General features: G+C 41.1%; 1 protein-coding gene across 1 annotated transcript in view; it reads left to right on the plus strand.

Moving 5' to 3' along the window:
- The window catches only part of GALNT9 (polypeptide N-acetylgalactosaminyltransferase 9), a 252,854-nt gene that overhangs the window by 25,910 nt on the left and 207,408 nt on the right, over positions 1 to 19,536 (plus strand). The window contains exon 2 of the mRNA XM_074606360.1: positions 13,771 to 13,916. Coding sequence (XP_074462461.1) covers positions 13,903 to 13,916 — 14 coding nt within the window. The 5' untranslated portion in view covers positions 13,771 to 13,902. The remainder of the gene's footprint in view (positions 1 to 13,770; positions 13,917 to 19,536) is intronic.

Genomic DNA, 19,536 nt, shown 5'->3' on the forward strand with positions numbered 1-19,536 from the left:
AGCTGCAGCCAGAGAGAAAGATGGGCTGCAGATTCAGGGAAGAGCAGGCAGTGAGTGTACATGTTAAATTCTTCCTTCCTTAAAACACAATAGATAAAAAAGCTGAGGAGAAAAGAAAAAAAACTTGAGGCAGAAGGAAAATCTTTAACCACTAGAAATCATTCCTGTAGTAATCTCCATCATAACAAATCTGTTTCAAAATTCTGATCCCATCTTCCTTCTTCATTTTTTGAAGCAGGTTGTCCATGCAAAACTATTCTATCTCACCTGTGCTGCCAAGAGGCCCCAAGTGAAAAATGACCCAAGGGACAAACACAACATTAGAACAAAATAAACCAACAAATTCTATGGGACCAAAGATTTCTACCTCTTGTAGAACTTCTTTTTATACGCCTGCCACGCAGGTCCACAGTTTTTTATTTCCTGGACGCTGCAGTGGAGATATAATATTCTTTAATTTCCAGGAAAAAACCCTTTACTCTGTAATGCCCATTAAAGGGTAGAAATGTCTCTTTCTCTGCTCTACAAGAGAACCATTCAGGAACTCACTGCTTTTACTGCTGCTTGCAGTAGGACTAAAGTGCTGTCAAGACTTTGATAAGCTATGTCTACACAATTTCACTGCAGAGTTTTGTTTCTTGATTTCCCTGTGCTGGTTTGCTGCGTCCCAGTTGTGCTTAGAGGATCTGTTTGTTCTCAGCAAGACTGCCCCAGGCATTATTTCCCAAATGATTCCAGCACAGCCTCTGAAAGTGTGTTGGAGGAAGAGCTACAGATCCTGTCTCTGACAGAGGTTTAGCAGTAAAGGGCTGGTACGCATCCAGTGAGTGTTTCTCCAAAACGCTTCCTTTTTTCCCTGGCAGGGTCCCCCTCTGAGGCTGACAGCAGCACTCTCCTGAAAAGCTGTACCACGGTTTGGATTTGCTGCACTTTGAATGCAGAAATCTGGCAAATAGACCCAGAGGTGAGAGGGCTCAGCAGCTGGTAACTAACTCCTTGCCAGCTCAAGAGCGCAGTCCCTTAAATTGTTTTGGGATACAAAGAAAGATAGATATGACAAGGTTCATCAGCTGTTGTTTTTTCTCCATATAGGCTAAGAGGCTGTTTGTTACTCTGCCTGTACAGCACCTAGCACAGTGTTCCTTGACCTTAGCAGAGCTGCCAGTACTAGCAGCAGTGATCTCCAGACGAGTTAGGAGGCTGTGTGCTGGAACCGAGCTCTCCAAAAGCCAGTTCTTCCTCGTCATGTGTAAGAGGCATCTGTTTGACACACTTGATTTCTTTAGGCAGTTCAATATAATTCAGAAACATTGTGTGTACGTGAATAAACTTTGCTTTAACTGATACTGAAGTCTGCTCTAGCCCGGATGAGGTACCAGAGGTTGGTTTTATAAGAGAAAGTCGGTGTCCTTTATGTAGCGATGGACTGTCCTAATACACCATTATTTTCCTTATGCATCAGGCCGATGCTGTATGCTAGTTGGGTGATACTGAACAACCGGTGACTTATTTTGTCTTAAAAATGCATCAAGTAGTTTGCATCTTCCAAGTGCCAAGTGTATTTAGATGCCTTTTGAACCAAGTGCATTATCCAGTCAGCAAACAGCATGGCAGACTTTGTAAAAACAAACCCGTTCTGAGTTCAAAGCAAAGTATCTACATTTTACCCAGGGCACATGAGTCAGCACGAAACCTAACTGAGTTTTCTTTATGTTTGTCTAAGTATTGCTATAAAACTTTGATATATTCATATTGGTCTCCATAGTACTCTAGTAGCACATCTAAATCACCTACTAGAGGATTTTTTTTTTTTAATTAATGGGTAAGCATATGAAACACACTGTAAGATAAAACTGCACCTCTGTCCCAGTTGCATCCCTCTGACTCTAGCCTAGTTTTGGAAGGTAAAAGCCGTTTACAGGTAAGGGCTTGCACAAGCCAGCAAGCAGCCTCCCAACTAGACAGCCAGCTTCTCACAAACATCTTTCATTTGGGAAAGTCAAGGATTGCAAAAGACAAGGGAAAGCTTGCAGAGTGGGTTAGGCTGCATCCTGCCTCCAGGAACTGGCTGAAGGGATGCCCCAAGGGCACAGCTGGTGCGATCCCACCCCAAGAGTTCAAGGGAGTGGGGATAACCTGCTGCCGCCCTGCGGAGGCTGCGTGCAGCTCTGTGCGCACCTCCTCTGGGGAAGTATCTTTAATTCCAGAGGCAGCTGTGCTTGAGGCTAATAAGTCGTCATTTCCTCTTAATGCTGGAAATTTACAGTAAAAATAAAGTCTTGTGAACCTGCTCTGCAGCAAGCCCCAGCTTCCCGGGAGTGCGGAGGCAGAGAATTCAAGCTGCCTGAACCAAATGAGACAGCGGGAGCCCTGAGAGCAGGAAAAGCCATTTAAAGCTCTTCTGCATATATCTTTTACTGCTGAACTTGCTGTGGGGGTTAGATATTAATTTAATGAGTACTCATTAAATGGTCCTACAGTAGCTCAGATAGGTCCCAGCAGGTTCCTTGAACATGACACAGGATTTTGTTTTGTATTGTTTGGGCTTAATTAATTTTTCTGAGGGACAGCTATAGTCCTAACAGAAAAAGGTATAAAAATAACATTGAACAAAACTTTTTGCAGAGAACTTATGCTTATCCTCACCTATGCCCCTGGTATTTGTAGGGTAATATTTAAAATATAGTTCAACTTTCAGGATTTTTTTTTTCTCCTAAAACATTCTAACTAAATTATTTTTGAAATATTAAAAGCAATAGCCTTAAGCAAAGAAAAATAATTTTAAGTAAAAGCAGCACGTATGACCTAAATCAATTTGAAGTTAATCAGGATTTGTTTGGGGATTTTGCCTGCAAAAAAACCAAATGCATTTGTCTTGGGATCCATCTGAAACAGTCTTCCACCATATTTTTTAGATTTCCCACAGATGCAGAAGATCAGTTGTTCACAAAACACTATTATTAGTGTGAGTTGGGTGAGATTAATTGCACCTGAGATGTACAGTTATAAGTGAAGCGTGACAACTCTAGCAGCAGCAATTAAAAACAAAAAAACAGGCCCAGCAGAAAGGGGGAAAAAGAAAGGGGGAAACTGTATGAAAGCAGTCACAGATGATGGTTCTCAAGGCTGTTCCTAAACACAAATAACTGACAGATTATCAGAGAAGCCATCTTGTGTTAGCAGTAATTGAGGACTAATTAGCAGCAAGGATAACTGCTTATACCTCATTCAAGTCCTTTCGTGATCCAATCTTGGTAAATATGAATAATAAGCAGTAAAGTATTTACCATTTTCAGGATTCGGAAGGCTGTCAGTGCGGTGCGAAGGGAGGTTCCTCTCTGGGATGCGGCTGGGCGCTCCAGCACACCCAGCGCGGTGATGGTCCAGCACCCCTGTCCGGAGACTCCCCTCGCTCATGCCAGGGGAAACACAGGTATAACACATCCATTTTGCTAAAACAGATGAGCCCTCAAAACAGCTGTAAGGTCCCTTTCCTAGGTGGTGTGGCTGACTTCACTCCTTCCCGTACTGGTCGAGCGATAGCCTCCGGGCTCCAAACCCTCCTCAGTTAACAGGAGTAGAGCAAAACACCCTGAGGTCCTCAGTGCTCTTTTTTGGTCTTGCTGTTTTCCGTATCATTGAATGAGAAAGCTGGGATCAGGCACAGAGGGAATGAGTAGGATGCTCAACAACTAATTTTGTGTTTAAAAAGATTTTTTTTCTCCTTATTTGGACTAACTGCTTATCAGTGTGAGTCAGGCCTGAAGAAATGAAACACTGTGTTACATGGGTTTACATATAAATTAGCTCACATTTTCTCAGAGCCAGACTGGACATTTTCCATTAGTCTAGCAGAATTTTCCAGTGATTGGGGTTTTGAAGGCCAGTGCAGCCTCTGCAATGAAAATACTTGCTGTTGTTAGAATTCAGTTTTTATTGGAGATAAGGTGTGGTCTGAAGGCTTATTAATAGCTGAACTGATGTGCAGCCAGCAGGTCAAATCAAAGGCAACAGTATTTAAAGTAACTCAACACTCCATGGTACATTTATTTTAGGGAAATACGGAAACAATTTTGGTTCCCTCTGATAAATAAATAATGTGGCAGGTTTGCAAATGATATTTTAAAGGAAACCTTGTGTTAGTATTTCCATGCTTCTGAAATAGTCAAGGCAAATCCACCTCAGGTGGACTTCAGCTGATGAGCTGTGGGGAGGAACAGTTCAAATTGTTTGTCTATAGCGATGAATTTTGAATGAACTGAGGTTTCTGATGGACAGAGCGATTGAAGATATTTACTTGAGAGCAATTCAGTAAGTAAGGACTACAATGAACTTACTCTGTGGATGTGGACATTCTATATTGTGAATCATTTTTAAAGTACCTAATCTTGTAATATAAAATATGGTAACGACAGAGTGTAAACTGCCTACAAGGGCCATTGCTCAGCGCTCTGACCTTAGCGTGGATGTGAGCAGCTTATTTTACTGTGATGGATGCCAAAGGTGTCCGAGAGTTACAGCACAAATGTAGCTGGGCAGAGGGGGAGCGGCAGTGGAGAGGGGAAATGGACCTTGGCGGGGATATTTGGTGAGTCCCAGGCTGAGGCGTAATCGCTCAGTGTTTCTTGGGCGGAAGAACGAGGCCATCTCCAGAAAAAGGCAAGGAGACCCCAGAAATGAGTGCAAGAATGCTGGGTTTTTTGGTTTTTTGATTTTTATCACAGGTCGTATATACTCAAAATACAAACTGGGGAGGGACTTACTTTCCTAAGAACATGTACAGTACTTAATATAATGTACCCGTGGTTTCTGGACTATTTAATGATGCTGTAAAATGAGGTTTATGGCTAACTTCTTTGGCTCTGTGTTAATCCCCAAAACAATGCCTGTGGGAAACTGTGGGCCTGTGAGAAACTGTGAGAAACAGAGACAATGCCTGCTTTTGATTTTGTGTTTGAAAATCTCCTAATGCCTGTTTTTTGTTTATTTGTTTTTTAAATGAGAGCTCAGTCCTGCCCGTTACCTTGGTTTATCAAGCAATTGTATCCCCATAAACACTTGTTTTGAGGTATCTGCTTCCAACACTTCTAGAATGGAACTGCTAAAATTCAAGGAGATCTAATGCAAGCATACAAGTGATAGTTGGAATTCAGCACAGTGATGTTAAAATAAATGACTAAAGCATTGGTAATGAACTCTTAACTTGTGGACACAGAACAGTTCTCTGAATTGCAGATTGTTTTCATACTTCAATACTTTCTCCATTATGAAGCAATTAACTCTCTTCCATTGTCTTTTAAGAACAAAAGCATTTGTTTCAAACGTGGCATCTTCCTCTCTTCCCAGATATCTTTTTGCAGTTTCTTGGTCTTTAGTGTTTTGGATGAGAGATTCACGTTCTTCATAGTGTCAAAGGCACGTGAATAGCTGATCTGAATTTTCATGCATTCAATTTCCTAGAGCACAAGTATTGTTTAGGGTTGATTTCTTAATATTTTTTCCCATTAAAATTAATATTTATTTCATTCATAAGCAGCATCTGCAGGAAAATGTAAATGTCTGCAACCTCTCAAGGTGCTGTGGATTTTAGCAAATTATTTTATTTACCTTAAACTGTGATTTCCTCTAATCCTCATAGTAAATCTAGATTAGCAGCGTGATATGCATTATAAAGTTTATGCCACGTTGTCAGAACATCAGTTATATTTCATAACTGAAAGTGTTTGACTTCTCCATCTTATTTCACTGTCTTTTATTTCCACTGCCTGCTCTTTGAATTAATCAACAGCAATCAAAGGGGGAGAGGAAACACAGTGTGTGCAAAGGGAAACAAGGTGCTGTAATTCAGTCCGTGCTTGGAGAAACAAAAAATTGACTGGTGCTTACCTGCATGAAAATGAAATATGATCTACATTTCTTAATACAACAGTAGCAAAAACAAAAATCCAACAACAGGAGGGTCATGAATTTTTTTTGAATTGAATTGGAAACATGCCTTCAGTGTTGGGGGGCAGGAAAAACCCTGATGCACCGCCTCCTATTTTAATACTTATTTCTTTGTGCTCAGCCAGTGTGCTATTATGAATATTGTTAGCCAGGGTGTGAGACAGATAATTTTAAAAGAAAATACAAATTGTTTTCCTTAAAGCTTTCATGAAGTTCTTTCATATTCTTGGACATTATAGACACTGAACGTTTAAGATTGATAATTTTATAAAATGGATTTCTCAGCATTAATTACTTGTAAAAGCTCTTTGTCCTGTGTATTTTACACTGTGTAGGAGGTTAGACTGGTAGCCCTAAAATCTAAAGGAATTTCTGGTCCAGCTGAATTAATGGGCTGTTTTGTCATTGGCATAATAGGGGCAACAGTTCAACCAGCGAGTCTCTTACAACCAGTGTGCTCTCTAAAATGCACACAGGGCTGCATACAGATAGTCCATGCTCAAAGAATTTGTAATATTATATCAAAATGCATCACACAATGGGGCTGTGCTTACTTTTTATTTGAACTTTGGTTTTAGTGACAATACGTTCCTTGAGATTGCTTGCAATAGACTTTGAAGATGCAAATCCCGTGCCTAGACACAAAAGAGGAAGAGGCAAAGAACCTTATGCTATCTGAGAGGTGCAGAAAAATATTTTTCTGAATGAAATCTGCAAGTTCATGTTACGGTTTTATGGCAAAAAATGCTTCACAATTAAATAATCAACCAAAAAATATTAATGTTATGAATAATTTTAATGGTGGTAACTTAATTCTTATGTAGTAACTTAAGCAGCATGTAAACAGACCTTTGAATAGATTCTGTTGATCCTTGTACCAAACTCATATTCCATAATTACAGAATTCCTTGGGCTTTTTTGTTTTCAGAGCCTCTTTTCTTCAGGGCACAAGCTAAATTGTGAAATTTAAGCACATTGATTAAAATCCATCTTTGCTGCTTTCCAGCATTATTTTTTTTTTCAAATGTAGCTTGTTGCTTTTTCCTTGTAAGGCTGAAAAAGCTCATACTTTCTTGTTTAGTTCTTTAAGTCTCTCATCCACATGTAATGTTGGTTTTAAAAAGAGACAGCTTAAAGAAAATTCCATAGTTCTCTCGACAGGACAGAACAGTAATATTTGAAAGGCTATTTCAAAGATGTGTCAAACACACTCATAGGTGTGGTTTAACCACTAGAGCATTCTGCTGTGTGTTCTCTTTTTTTTTGTTGTTGTTTTTGTTGCAGTTGTACATTTAAGTAATTGCGGAATGTGACAGAACTTAGCCTGCTCTTGGGAGACTTTTATTCCAAGTTTCATTTGACTTGGGTCAGAAATGGGATTTGAACTCACCTCTGCCCCTTCCCAGGTCAGTGATCGCTGTTCTAGGTGACTTAATTATTTACTCTATTTTTTGCATTTGTTCGGTGAAGTTATTTTCCTCCAGAAGACGCAAGTGTAAATCTCGAAATTTTACAGGATGAAAAAATTTATTTCTGCCCACACCTTTTATAGAATGTTTACTCTTGAAGATAAATTAGTTCATAATATCAATTTTCTTACTGACAAACTGAACAAGCCTTTGGTTTGAGGTGCTGCATATGTAAGAAGAGGTGACCTTATCTTAACACTCACCTTTTATTCTTTCGATCAACGCCTCCCCCCCCCCCACCCCCCACCCCGTTTATTGGCACAAAGCTGTATGGGAGATACAGAAGTCCTACTATAAATTTTGCCTTTTTTTTTTTTTTTCTTTTGGCTCTGCATTTTAATGCCAAAAAGCTTTGAAAAGATACTTGGAATCCACAGGGGAGAGATAAATTAGACTCCAGCTGACATGACTGAATTTTAAACTACTGAATATTTTACATTAGATAATGCTGGGTTCCACTAAGCATAGCATCAGTCTGTTTGGAGGGTTTTGTTTTCAGATGCAATTTGAAAACTGAACCCAGCAGCCCAAACCATTGAATATCTTTAACTCAGTATGTGATTCGCCATCTTGCTCAAAACTGGCGTAAAACTTTTCTGCAAAGTTTAGAGAAATTTGACCTTTCCCATCATTCCTTGTAAGTGATCTCAATTTCATGCCTTGTTGATTAAGGTTCACCTTATTCTCCAGGAGTAGCAGAAAAATAATTCAAAGAGCTTCCTTGGACCAGCTGCTTCCTGGCTTGTGTTGATAAGGTGGAGGTGCTGTCTCTGTCGCTTCTGAAAGTGGCTGCAGACGGTAAATCCTGCACTTCTGCTTTCCCAAATGATGTGGAACCCCTTTATCCTACTGCTTCCTCTGACCCCTCTCAGTCCTGCTTGGCACTTGGTCCCGGACTGGGAATTCTGTTGTTTTCTTTCTATCTCCACCCCACCCCCCTACCCCACCCCCCTTTTTTTTTTAAGAGAAAGATGAGATAATCCAGCACTGGCATGCCGAGTTGGCTGATCCAATGGAAATAATTACATTTATCATATTCCTGAGAAGATGCGTTTAAGTAACTGAAGACAATGTAGCTGAAAACATGCATCATTCTTTTACTTTGATCTTTTAAATATGGTCAGGTCACAAATGTTTATGAGGCTCAAAACCCAAGTGCAAAGCCATGTATTTTGTAGTCAGACAATGCGTGTTTAGTAGGCTGAGACACATCCTAGAGCATCGTGCTATGAATTCTTTTGGACAGAAAGAGGGTGAGGGTGAGCACCAGTCGTCTGCTGGTGGGGATCAGTGAACTGAGGATAATTGTATTCTACTTTTTCTTTTCATTCATTCAGTTTAAAATGGAAAAATGAAAGTTCATTTTGGAAATCTTTCTTTACAATGGTGAAACCTTACAAATTGGAGAGAAAGATGCCTGGATCTTGCTAAGAAATGCTTCTCTGTGGATACGTAGTGCCTTTAGGGCAGCTTTGAGGTTCTGCTGTGAGATAAAACTAACGGGATCTTTCCCGTGAAGCTTTGCCGTTGCTCTGATGTTGCAAACAGGATCAAACAGAACCCCTCAGTCACATGTTGATAATCTCGTCTCTGCAAATGGTGATTCATTTGATCTGTCTGCTTGCTAGATATGGATCTTCCCCCTTCTTTTGAGAAGGGGGAGTATATTTTTCAGTATTAGGATTGTGGTAGGTGCAGAAGAGGATGCTGACTTGAAGTTCAAAGAGCGTCTTTTTCCTTCTCTCTGCAAAAGAAAACACACAGTGCTTATTTCAGTGTTTTAATAATGAGATGCCGCAGGGGCCTTGTGCCCTTTATTGGGGTAACACCTTTGTAATGTGTGACATCAAAGCCATTGCTCGGTTACTGGAACACAGAAATTGTTTGGCATGAATTTATGTCACTGCAGTGCTCTTAGAAACAGCAACATGGAAGCATGCAAAAACATATTTGCTCCTTGACTGATCTGAAATTCTTTAATTTTGTGATTGTTTTAAACTCTCATGTATTATTACTTTCCATAGGCTGAATTGGTGCTGCTAGCAGGATTGGATCCCTGGGCTTTTTCATGCTCCTCTTACATAGGAGTGCAGTGAGAAAGGTGTTATATGTTGTTGCAGAGTCAAGACTGTGATTTCAAGATGTGATACTATTGTATGGTACCGTTTGCTTTGCACAAATGATTTAGAGGGGCATGGTGCCAGTATTTTTAATGCCAGGGTACAGTCTCTTTCTGTTCTCCTAACAGTTGAGTGCGGGGAGAAGACGGGGATTCTGAAGGTTTGGTTTTGTTGCAAGAAGCCAGCGTCTTCTATTCCTTGTAGTCCTTCAGCAGGCCCCCTGTCAGTATCCTGCTCTTCTGTCATGCAGCTGACTTTCCCAACGTGCCTTCTCTGGAATGCCTGGATATGAAATCTGTTATCAGTCCACGCAAATGATTGCGCTGCCTGCTTTCTCTCTTTTTCTTTCTAATTTTTTGGAACAGTTGTGTGTACGTGAGTTCCTTTGCTGGCCTAATTTTTTTCCTCCCCCTACAGATTCATCTAGTCTCTTACATTGTGCTGATGTGCAGAAGCGCAGGGGGACATTTGCATATATGCAAAGCCTTACAAAATGTGCTGAGAGGTGTAACCTCTTCTTGGGCAAGCTGTTTTCATTTTCTCGCCTAGCAGTCTTCCTCTATCCCGTCCTCCCTGTTTATTATGTTAAAGGCACCCTCCATTTCTCCAATAAAACAGCTGGTTTTTTCATGGCAGTGGCAGCTTGTTACCCAGTGTATTCATCAGAAAAGGTGACAGAAGTCTTTTTCTTACATGTGCTACAGCTGTTGGAGGTTGTAGAGTAAAAGAGTGAGCGGTTCCCCTGTAGCCATCGGTGCACAGTTCCCTCCGTGGTATGATGGCCAGTGCAGCTGAACTGTCACAGAGAGGGACGTTTGCAGCATAAATGTGGCTGACCGGTTTTAGAGGAAGGAAGAAGTAAAGAGTGTTGTGAGCCTAAACAAGGTTGTGCTGCTGAATTTTCATGGAATTAGGGAAAGAGAATATGATCAAGGATGTTTGCACTTTAATTGTTTTCAAGGCACTTTTTCAAGTTAAGAGGGAAACTGTAAAAGTGACAAAATCATATGCTTAGTGTAATTGCAATTATCAGGTATACACGGGAAGACTTTTGCAAGTCTGTAAGAATCTGTAAAAATAGTAGAAAAATTGAATAATTTATTTATGTTAATGCTTGGCATTAGACAAACAAGACATGCAGTTACCTTGTGTTCCCAAAGCGCGCTGTGTGAATTGAAACAAAGATAAGGTGGTAAATTCTGCAGAGACAGGCCAAAGAATGTGGTCCTGTGTTCAGTGGAAAAGATCCCATCGCTCGTCAGGACGGGAATTTGTCCCTACACTGGGTCTACATCCAGGTGCTTCTATCATATCTCTGCATTAGTTTGCTTGGGCTGTATCCTGTAGAAGGCAGTGGGGAAGCTGTGCTATGCCACGGACACCAACAGGCCATGCTCCTGCAGTCTGTCACAGAGGAGCCACCGGGTTCGTGCTACCCACCAACAAAGCGAGCTGCGTTTCGCAGGGGACAGGCCACGGTATGCAGAGTGCTCCTGCAAAGCGTTTTGGTGCAGTTGATTAAAACGCTAAAGTACTGGAGAAAAGAGAGGCAGGTTTACAATTATCCTATATTTGATATCAGATATTATTGAAATGTCTAACCAAAATCACCTACCAACTCCATCACCAGTTTATCTATATGGAAGTGTGCCTCATGCTACTGCCAGGTTTTGTCACAAATTGATGGTAATGGGGTGCCAGCCTATTTGAGCATCCAGTCTGAGAAACCTTAAAAAGGCCTCCTTTACTGAAAGTGCTGCCAAGCTGCTCGCCTTAGGATGTTTCAGCAGTGGAGGCACCTCAAGGTACTCGAGCTTTTTTGAAAATCTTGGCTGTAAGGTCTGAAGCTGTGAATATATAATATGTGATGGCACCAGGCCCAGCTGGGGTACAAACACACACACACAAAAACACATGAGAATACGAACAGTGCTAACAAGATATAGATACTGTGCTCCACTGCTGCTCTCATCCCAATTCCATAAAATGGCATATGGAAATGAAGAATTTACTCTCTGCCCGTTTCTTCTAGCCTTAAGGTTAAATTCTGAACTTTATGGGACTTTCTGGTTTCCTCTGTTTTTCATCTCCCCTTTCAACTTAACGTTGCCTTTTAGTATTATTATCTTGAAAGCTCAGAGAGATTCTGAATTTTATCTGCAGGGAAGCTCATTTGTTTTTAAATGATTTTGAGTCTGGAAGTTGGGAGATTACAGGCAGCTGTAAAAGAAATTGCCTACGAATAAAGATGACGTTTTTGGTTACCTGAAAACCCAAATGGGTTCAAAATGAGAGTTTAAAGGATGAGATTCTTTTGGCATGTTGATCCAATGATTTTACACCTCAAGGCCTGTTAAATAATGAGGGGAACTTGGATTTCTCCATCTCTTATAGTCTGTTGAATTAGTCAAATGCTGAGCTGCGGTACGACGTGAGCTCTGTTAGATAACAAACAAGTGTGTGAGAGCACCTGCTCTATAGTGCTGTTTTAGCAGCTTTGCATCTAGAAATCACACAACTTGTGATAAGAGAAGTGGGTTTCTCTACTCTGCAGGCACGGATCAGGCAAGGACAACTTCAAGGTTGACAGACCAAGAAAGGGATCCCCAGCCCTGGGTGAGGTACCCGGCTGCAACATTGTACTCATCGTGGGCTCTGCTTCTCGCTACGGGCTGCTGAGCCCGTAGAAATAGCGAGAAAGGAAAAAAATCCAGTGTGTGCTGGTGGAAATTTGAGTTCTATCATTACATTCCCATCATTAGCAAGTGCAGGTTATCAGACTTTGGTAGTAGGGTGATACAGACCTCATTATTCCTAGATTTCCTTTGATATAAACTTTATCTCAAGAAGAAAAGTGGGTGCATCAGGAAAATGATCTGGCTGTCTTTGAGGTTCTTCTGTTTTGTGAGACAGGTAATAATAAAATAGTTTTTAATGGATGATTAAGTTTAATGTGATTAATAGAAGATGATTTTCCTGTTCTGTGGTTAGGAAGATGATACATGTGAAAAAAAAACAGATTAGAAAACCTAGGAAAGTAATCTTTTCTTCCTGCGTTTTTCTTCTTTTCTGCTTTTGCTTTTTTCAGTTTCTTTTTCTCCACCCCTCGCCCCCCCCCTCCCTTTTTTTTTGTCACTTTACTGTCATCGCTTTGCTTCTAGGGAGAGATAATTGTGAAGAGAAAGAAGTTTAAAACTAAGACGTTTCAAAGTTTGCCTTCTAATATTTTCTAAGGAAACTCAGATTGCGTGTGGTTTTCCATTTCAAGTTCTATGCTGTGCTGTCCCTGATAAGAGACTTCAGTGGTTTGAATGAACACCAAAGTTTCAGCCTAAAGCAAGAAAACTGGCAAAAAAACAACTCAAGGCTGTCTTTTAATGGACGATGTTTGTTCCTTTCTGCTATGATTCTCCTGTGACTGTGATCAGGAATTCTCAGAACTGTGGTACCTGCCAGTAAACCGGTGCAGATGCATGCACACGTACGCAGTGGGAGGAAAAACACTGTATTTGATCTGAGGGATCAAACATTTTGGGGAATCATCTGATCACAAGGATATCTGCTCCTTCCTTTCCCCGCATCTTCTTTTTTTTTTTTAAAGATGCATCCCTAATCAGGCTTTGTCACCACTCTGTAAACAGCAGACCTGTTACCAGTCCTGAAAGATAAAGAGATTGGCAAAGAAAGAAGAGGGAGGTTGTCTTTGCATTGATGTTATAAATATTTATGCCACATGCGTGCCAGACCACTTATTTCTGATTTGGAGGAAAGGGACCTCACACACTAGGTGATACAAAACCAGAGAAGTATTATGCAGGTTGTTATCACTGTTTATTGTATTCCTATAGCATATATTGTTGAGACTGTAAAAGCTACTCTTTTGGGTCACCGCCCTGGTCCCATCTTGTCTCCTCTCTGACAGGGGCTGTTGCTGGCTACCTCTGAGTAACCCTTGGTGCATGGGAGCAGTAAGGGTCTCAAGGCAGCACTTTTCCAATCCTACAGGCTAAGCAGTAGTTTAAATCTTGCCCAGGGCTGACACAATTTGGGCTGAGAGAGTCATTCTTCTGCAATGCCTCCCTTGCCTTTGATTTCATGAGAGGTCTATGTGTTTGGCAGGGGTGGGCCTGGTAGCAAGGTTCAAAAATGAACTTGTTCTTGATTTGTTCTTTGTTTTCCTGAAAATGTAACAATAATATTGAATTTAAACAACAATGTGTTGTCTTGTCTTTCAGATTTTTTCAGAATTTGTCATGATGGAACAACTCTCTGGCCAGCTCTGCCCAGTCACTGAGTGATGGGACTGCAGGACCTGGAAGGTGCACCCAGGTGACACGGATGGAGCTTTGTGTGGGTGCTGCTGTAACATGGATCAGGCCAGGTAAGGCACTGATCGCTTCAGCCACCCTTTGCTGTGAGGATATACCCACTGCTTGTCTTTATGCTGCTGTCCTTACCACTTTCTTCTGCCTGACAGTAATTTAATAAGACTTAGAATTGATGTACCTAGAACTGAGGTGAGACACACTTAATCACCAGGTTTGTGCTGTACCAGTTTGCCTAAATATTCTTTCAAAATTATATTCAATTCTTATACTTATAGCCACCTAAAGAAAACTTGGCCAGCCATCCTGCTTAAATGAAGTCTTCCAAAACCTTGCTGAGAAGCTCAGCAATTGTACTTCTCCTTTTGTTACCTAATTCTGCTAAGTTTTATTATTATAGACCTACCAGTTGCCTTTACTAAAATCCCATTTGCCTGCTGACAACTTCATAAGAGGGATGTGCCAGGCTCTGGGCAGCCGGGAGCTGAGCAAGTCCTGGCTCTTGGGAAGGGCTTTTGGATTTCCCCGGGCCTTCACACCAGATCTGAAGGTGCTCAGGAGGCTTCCAGTACTGCTCTTGCAATGCAAATGTCTGTGTTGTGTGCAAAACAGGCGACTGCTTTGTCCTCATTGCCAGGGGAACTGGAAATCAGGGGAACTGGAAATCAGGAGAATTGGAAACGTTTGTCACTTTTGAGAGTACTAAGCAAGACAGAACTATGCTGACTGGGGTATTCTTGTGCTTCACAGCCTGCTTGGGGCCTGTGTACTTGTCTTTGGGTGTCTTTATGTGCCAGAAAGTCTTCGCTGGTGTGGCTATATTTAAAGAGTGGTACAAGGATGTGAGCCTCACTGACACAAACAGCTTCTCCAATAAGAGGGTTTAAAATACACAGGTAAACTTCTCAGTAGACAGGAAGCTAAATCCAGTTCCTCCAGGAAAATAGAGGGCACCAATAAAAGCTTTTTTGATGGGTATAACTGCATCTATACTAAGGCTTTTGCTGGTGTAAATCCACTGTGTAAAATCCTGGGAACAGTGGTGGGAGGGCGTGCACTGTGAGGGAGGAGCAGAGGAGATGTTGACCGCTGCTGGGTCACTGCATCTGGCTCAAGCTGAGAGTGATGAGAGTGGGGAAAAGGGGTTGCTGCTGGGTCACTGAGCTCCTGGTGAGCCCACCCTTCGGACCGCTGGTCTCTGTGGGATGCAGGGAGTACAAATGGTCTCTGTGGGATGCGGGGAATGCAGTAGTACAAGTGCGGTACAGATACAGAGCTGTTCTGTACAGACTACCAAAAAGTACACTCACATCCTCAGCAGCATGGCATGCCTGTCCCGTAAATACAGAACAAATATGTCACCTTAGGGGCCTAGTTGCCCTATAGAAAAGAAGAGGGCTCTGTAAACACAGGGCCAGCCCTGCTTTCTGTGGAGCCAAGCAGCATGTCTACCTTTCTGTCCTTTTAAGACATCTGAATTTGTTCAGGCAGGTTCCTACCTAAACCTGTTACCAAAGCCATGGAAGCATTTCTGCTCTATCTCCATTAGAAACCCAGCACAATCCAGCCAGAGATTTTTTTTGTTTTAAGTCCTTCAAAGACACCTTCTGTCTTACCAATGTGTCAGCGTGCTCAGAACAGGTTTCACTATGTGTATATAGCACTGTAATTCTTTCTAGCCTCAATGTGTACTTGAAAAGGGAAAGGTGTAATTTCCTCAGCCAGTACATAACAGCTTCACAAATTCTACATGGGATGATTTATCACTGGCTAAAAAGCAGTGGTTTTTCAACTCCAAACTCTATGGGTTTCCTGCATAAATCCACCACGTTGTCATTGATCTGTCCAAGTTGCTGTAAGGAAGTCACAGGCAGAATTTCTTTTTCTTTTTCTTTTTTTTTTCTTTTTTTTTTGTTGTAGGCATCTAAAGTTGACTTTCTGACTGCACAGCAGAAATACTCTATTTGCTACTTACATGAGCATAATTTTGTGACTAAATCACTTAAGTCAGCAACTAATTTCACTGTTTCTTCAGACCTACTTTAAATGAACAGGTATATTCATCAATCACCTCCCTTCTTCATCGAGTACTGGCCTAATCAATACGTGACAGAGCTATTTAAACACTTTCCTATTAAAAAAAAAAAGAGGAAAAACTGTGGATAAACAAAACAGCAGAATAAAAAGTAGAGGGAATTTCAGGGGCAGACATTGAAGTTGGATGTTATTGTATGTTAGGACTTTAGCAAGAAGGATTACATAGTGGTACCCGTCCATGTAAGGTACCCATCCTTAAATTAACAGGGCATCGTGATTGCAATATCATGGTTGCATAGAGATACATCTTACAACTTTGGAGCTTGAGCAGTTTGAAAATGCCTACATGCAAAGCGATCATGTTGCACGGAACAGCATGAGCACTTAAAGCACATCGCTGTCATAAAAGGCAAAGGAAATACCTTGGACTGCGCTCTGTGATGGCCGTCAAATGCTCAGGTGGCAAGTGTCTTGCTCAAGAATTTTATGTACCAGAAAAAGGGACAGAAAGAGATTAAATGAGGTCTCTTATTTCATTATTATGTGGTGTGCTGTATCTTTTAGACCATAACATCTTTCAATGAATATGAATTTTGTTAATGTAAGTGCAGCATTTCGGACTTGTTGCAAGGAACTGTTTTTGTATTTCTGTATTGGTCACAGCTGGACTCTACCAAGGATATCAGTACAACCTACTGGCCGAAAAAAGTGAGACATTTTAAAATACAGGTATTGAAGGAATCATTGTGCAGTGATACCTAAACCAAAAGGAGTGAGAAAACCTCATTCTGATACTGGATTTGCTAAAAGATAACTCCTCTCCAGTCAGCTGAATGACTCTGGGCTTATGTGACTTTAGCAGAGTGTCATTGCAGAGATGAAAGGTGGGGTCATATGTTATTGAGACTTCATACACAATGAACCTCTGTGTTTTGGTCTGCGATAGCAGACCAGTAGTATAGAGTTGGACCTGTCTTGTGAGTGCTTTAGAGTGGGCTTAACTTCCTCTCTCTTCTTTTACAGCAACTATATTTTTAACAGTGCTTCAACTGAGGCACCTGGTGCTGCAGGAACACAGATAAAGAGCCTTGCGTAGTATTCTGGGTCCATTCAATAAGTGTGTGACCAAGGAGAGAGGGGCTGTGAGAAGTTTTCCATTGAAACAGCCGTGTTGCTCCACAGAATGGTTGTGCCCAGAGCTTTACACGTTCTTATAGTTCACCAGCACTCTGCAGCACATTCCTGAGCTGCCTTGGATTAATAACGTATTTATGACGTTAGTTTTTTATTTCTCATCTGAACAATGATTGTTTCCACAGCAGTCTATGCATCAGGACTCTGCCAGCGTGAGGGGGGGCTCACATTACATCCCCACGAGGAGAGATGTAACACAAACCTGTTGCCAAGAACTCAGAGCGAGCCTCAGTTTGTGGGAATACCACAGAAATGGCCACAGATAAAAGCAAGATGCGAGGCATTATGTAATTGATGATAGCTGGTATTGTAGAAATCTTTGCTACCCAATTAAAAATCAAAAGCCCCATAGGGCTTTACACGTCACTGGAAGTTACCATTGTCCTTTTCATTCTGTATTTTGCAGCATTGAGGGCTTTTTGGTTTTATTGACTTAGTTTCTACTCGCAGCTTTTATTCTCGTGCTGCATAAGAATGAAGTGGCTAATACGTGCTTGCAAACCAGAAATGCTAATTATTAGAAATGTGATTATCATTTGTTTTAGAAAATTAATTAGAAACATAAATTAGTGCTTTTATATCATGATTCATTTAAAGGAAATGTTTATTCTGGCTGTGGTTTTGCCTAATATTACTCAATGCAGTTCCAAAATCAGTGAGATACGAGCTTTGTTTGTGAGCTTGGTGTTGGAAGAGTGAGACTGAAGTTCTTGCATGAATGACATCCTTCTCTCTCCATCTTTGTGCTTAAAATTCCCTACCTACCCATTTAACAAAATGAAAGCATAATAACTTTCTTTTCTCTCTTTAAGCGTACCAGCTAAGTTACATTAGTCTGTTCTCTGCTTGCAAAGCTGCATGTATATGCTTAAGCACAAAGCCTGTTAAACCTAATATTACTTGCAGCATGTACTTTTATAATCAGGTATTTTTCTCCTTGAAAGTAAAAAGATGCTTGACTATTCAGAAGTGCAGGTCTCTCTTCTGGACGTTGTGTAGTGCAGCTGCTGCATATTAAAGAAACCTGAGATTTGCAGATCAGCCTCCCTGTGGAGGAGACAACAGAGAATCAGTATATTAAATGCATCTCTCTTTATTTACATACCTATGCCAGTGCTGGAACAGAGGCCATCACAAAACAAGTACTCTGAGAATTCTGCCTTCCAGAAATGCCACCCTGAAAGCTAATGACACCTTCCTGGGAAGCTTCCCGAGCCTAAAAATTGCTAGGGTAGGAAAAAGTCCCCAGAAAGCAAACTCTGCTAACCGCCACTGATTTTCTTCAAGGGTGATTGCTGATAAAAATTTAAAATTAACAGCTCTCCTGAAAGACTAAAGCCTAACTCACGTGTTAGGGAAACAGTTTGAAACGTTATGTATAGTAATAAAACAATTTGTTGACTCCTGTCTTAACACTACATTAATATTAACAAAACTTGCTCAGCTTTGGAGCTAGTAAGAATTGTGTTTGACAGGAAAATAATTGATGGCAACACAGTGTTTGGCCTGATATTTTTGGGTGCTTACGGCTGCATCTCGACGACTGTTTTAGCTTGGAATCAGGAACATACTTTTGAAGTAAATCTCTCAATCACTCAACATACTGTGCTTTAATTCACACAGAGCTGAACTGGAAGACATGGTCCAACTGCTAAGGGGTGTTCAGTCTGTGGGGATCAGTCTGGAGCTTAATCTGAAGTAATCAGAGCTGAAGTGTAGACAGGCAGCCTGCAGTGGTTCAGATGCACCTCCGTTCCATGACCTTAGAAACATGGCTTGTCCACCAAAATGCTGCTTCTCCTGGGGATAAAAGACAGCTGGGTTTTCAGTGGTGGTGTAGAGGATCCCCTTCAACCACTAAGAATTCCTTTCTGTTTGTAGATGGTAGTAAACTGTCCCTGAGCAATGTGAGATCTAGGTTAGGAAAAGACTTCTCTTAGCAGTAGTTATCCATTGTACCATAGCTCAATCCCTTTTGTTTCCTTCCTTTGAAAATGACTGGGAGTGCTTTTCGTCTTCTATTTGTTCATACTTCTAATACCTGCTAAAATCAATGTCTCTAAGGAAGGATTCCTTTTCTTCGATGCAGTAGGGGACAGCTCTGCCATCCAGAACCCTGGGTTGGCAAAACAAAACCAAAGCCGAAATATTCCCTCCTACCGCTCCTCTAAATCCCTGTTGATCTGTAGGGGACAGGAGAAGAGAATTGCTCCCTTCAAAGACAGGAACATTCAGATGAAGAAATTTTAAAGCTGCACGTTTGTTTCAAATGGATCCTATTTAGCTTGACAGTAAAAGAGCCACAGGGCTGAATTTTATTACACATTTGTGCAACAGGCATTAAATGTTTCACGTTAAGAATATATTAAATTGTTTTAAAAAAAGAAACATACAGCCACATTCAGAAAGAACAGATACAGAAAATGAGCAGCATTCCTCTGAGAT

The sequence above is a fragment of the Larus michahellis genome, chromosome 13, assembly GCF_964199755.1.
Source record: "Larus michahellis chromosome 13, bLarMic1.1, whole genome shotgun sequence".
NCBI classification, from domain to species: domain Eukaryota; kingdom Metazoa; phylum Chordata; class Aves; order Charadriiformes; family Laridae; genus Larus; species Larus michahellis.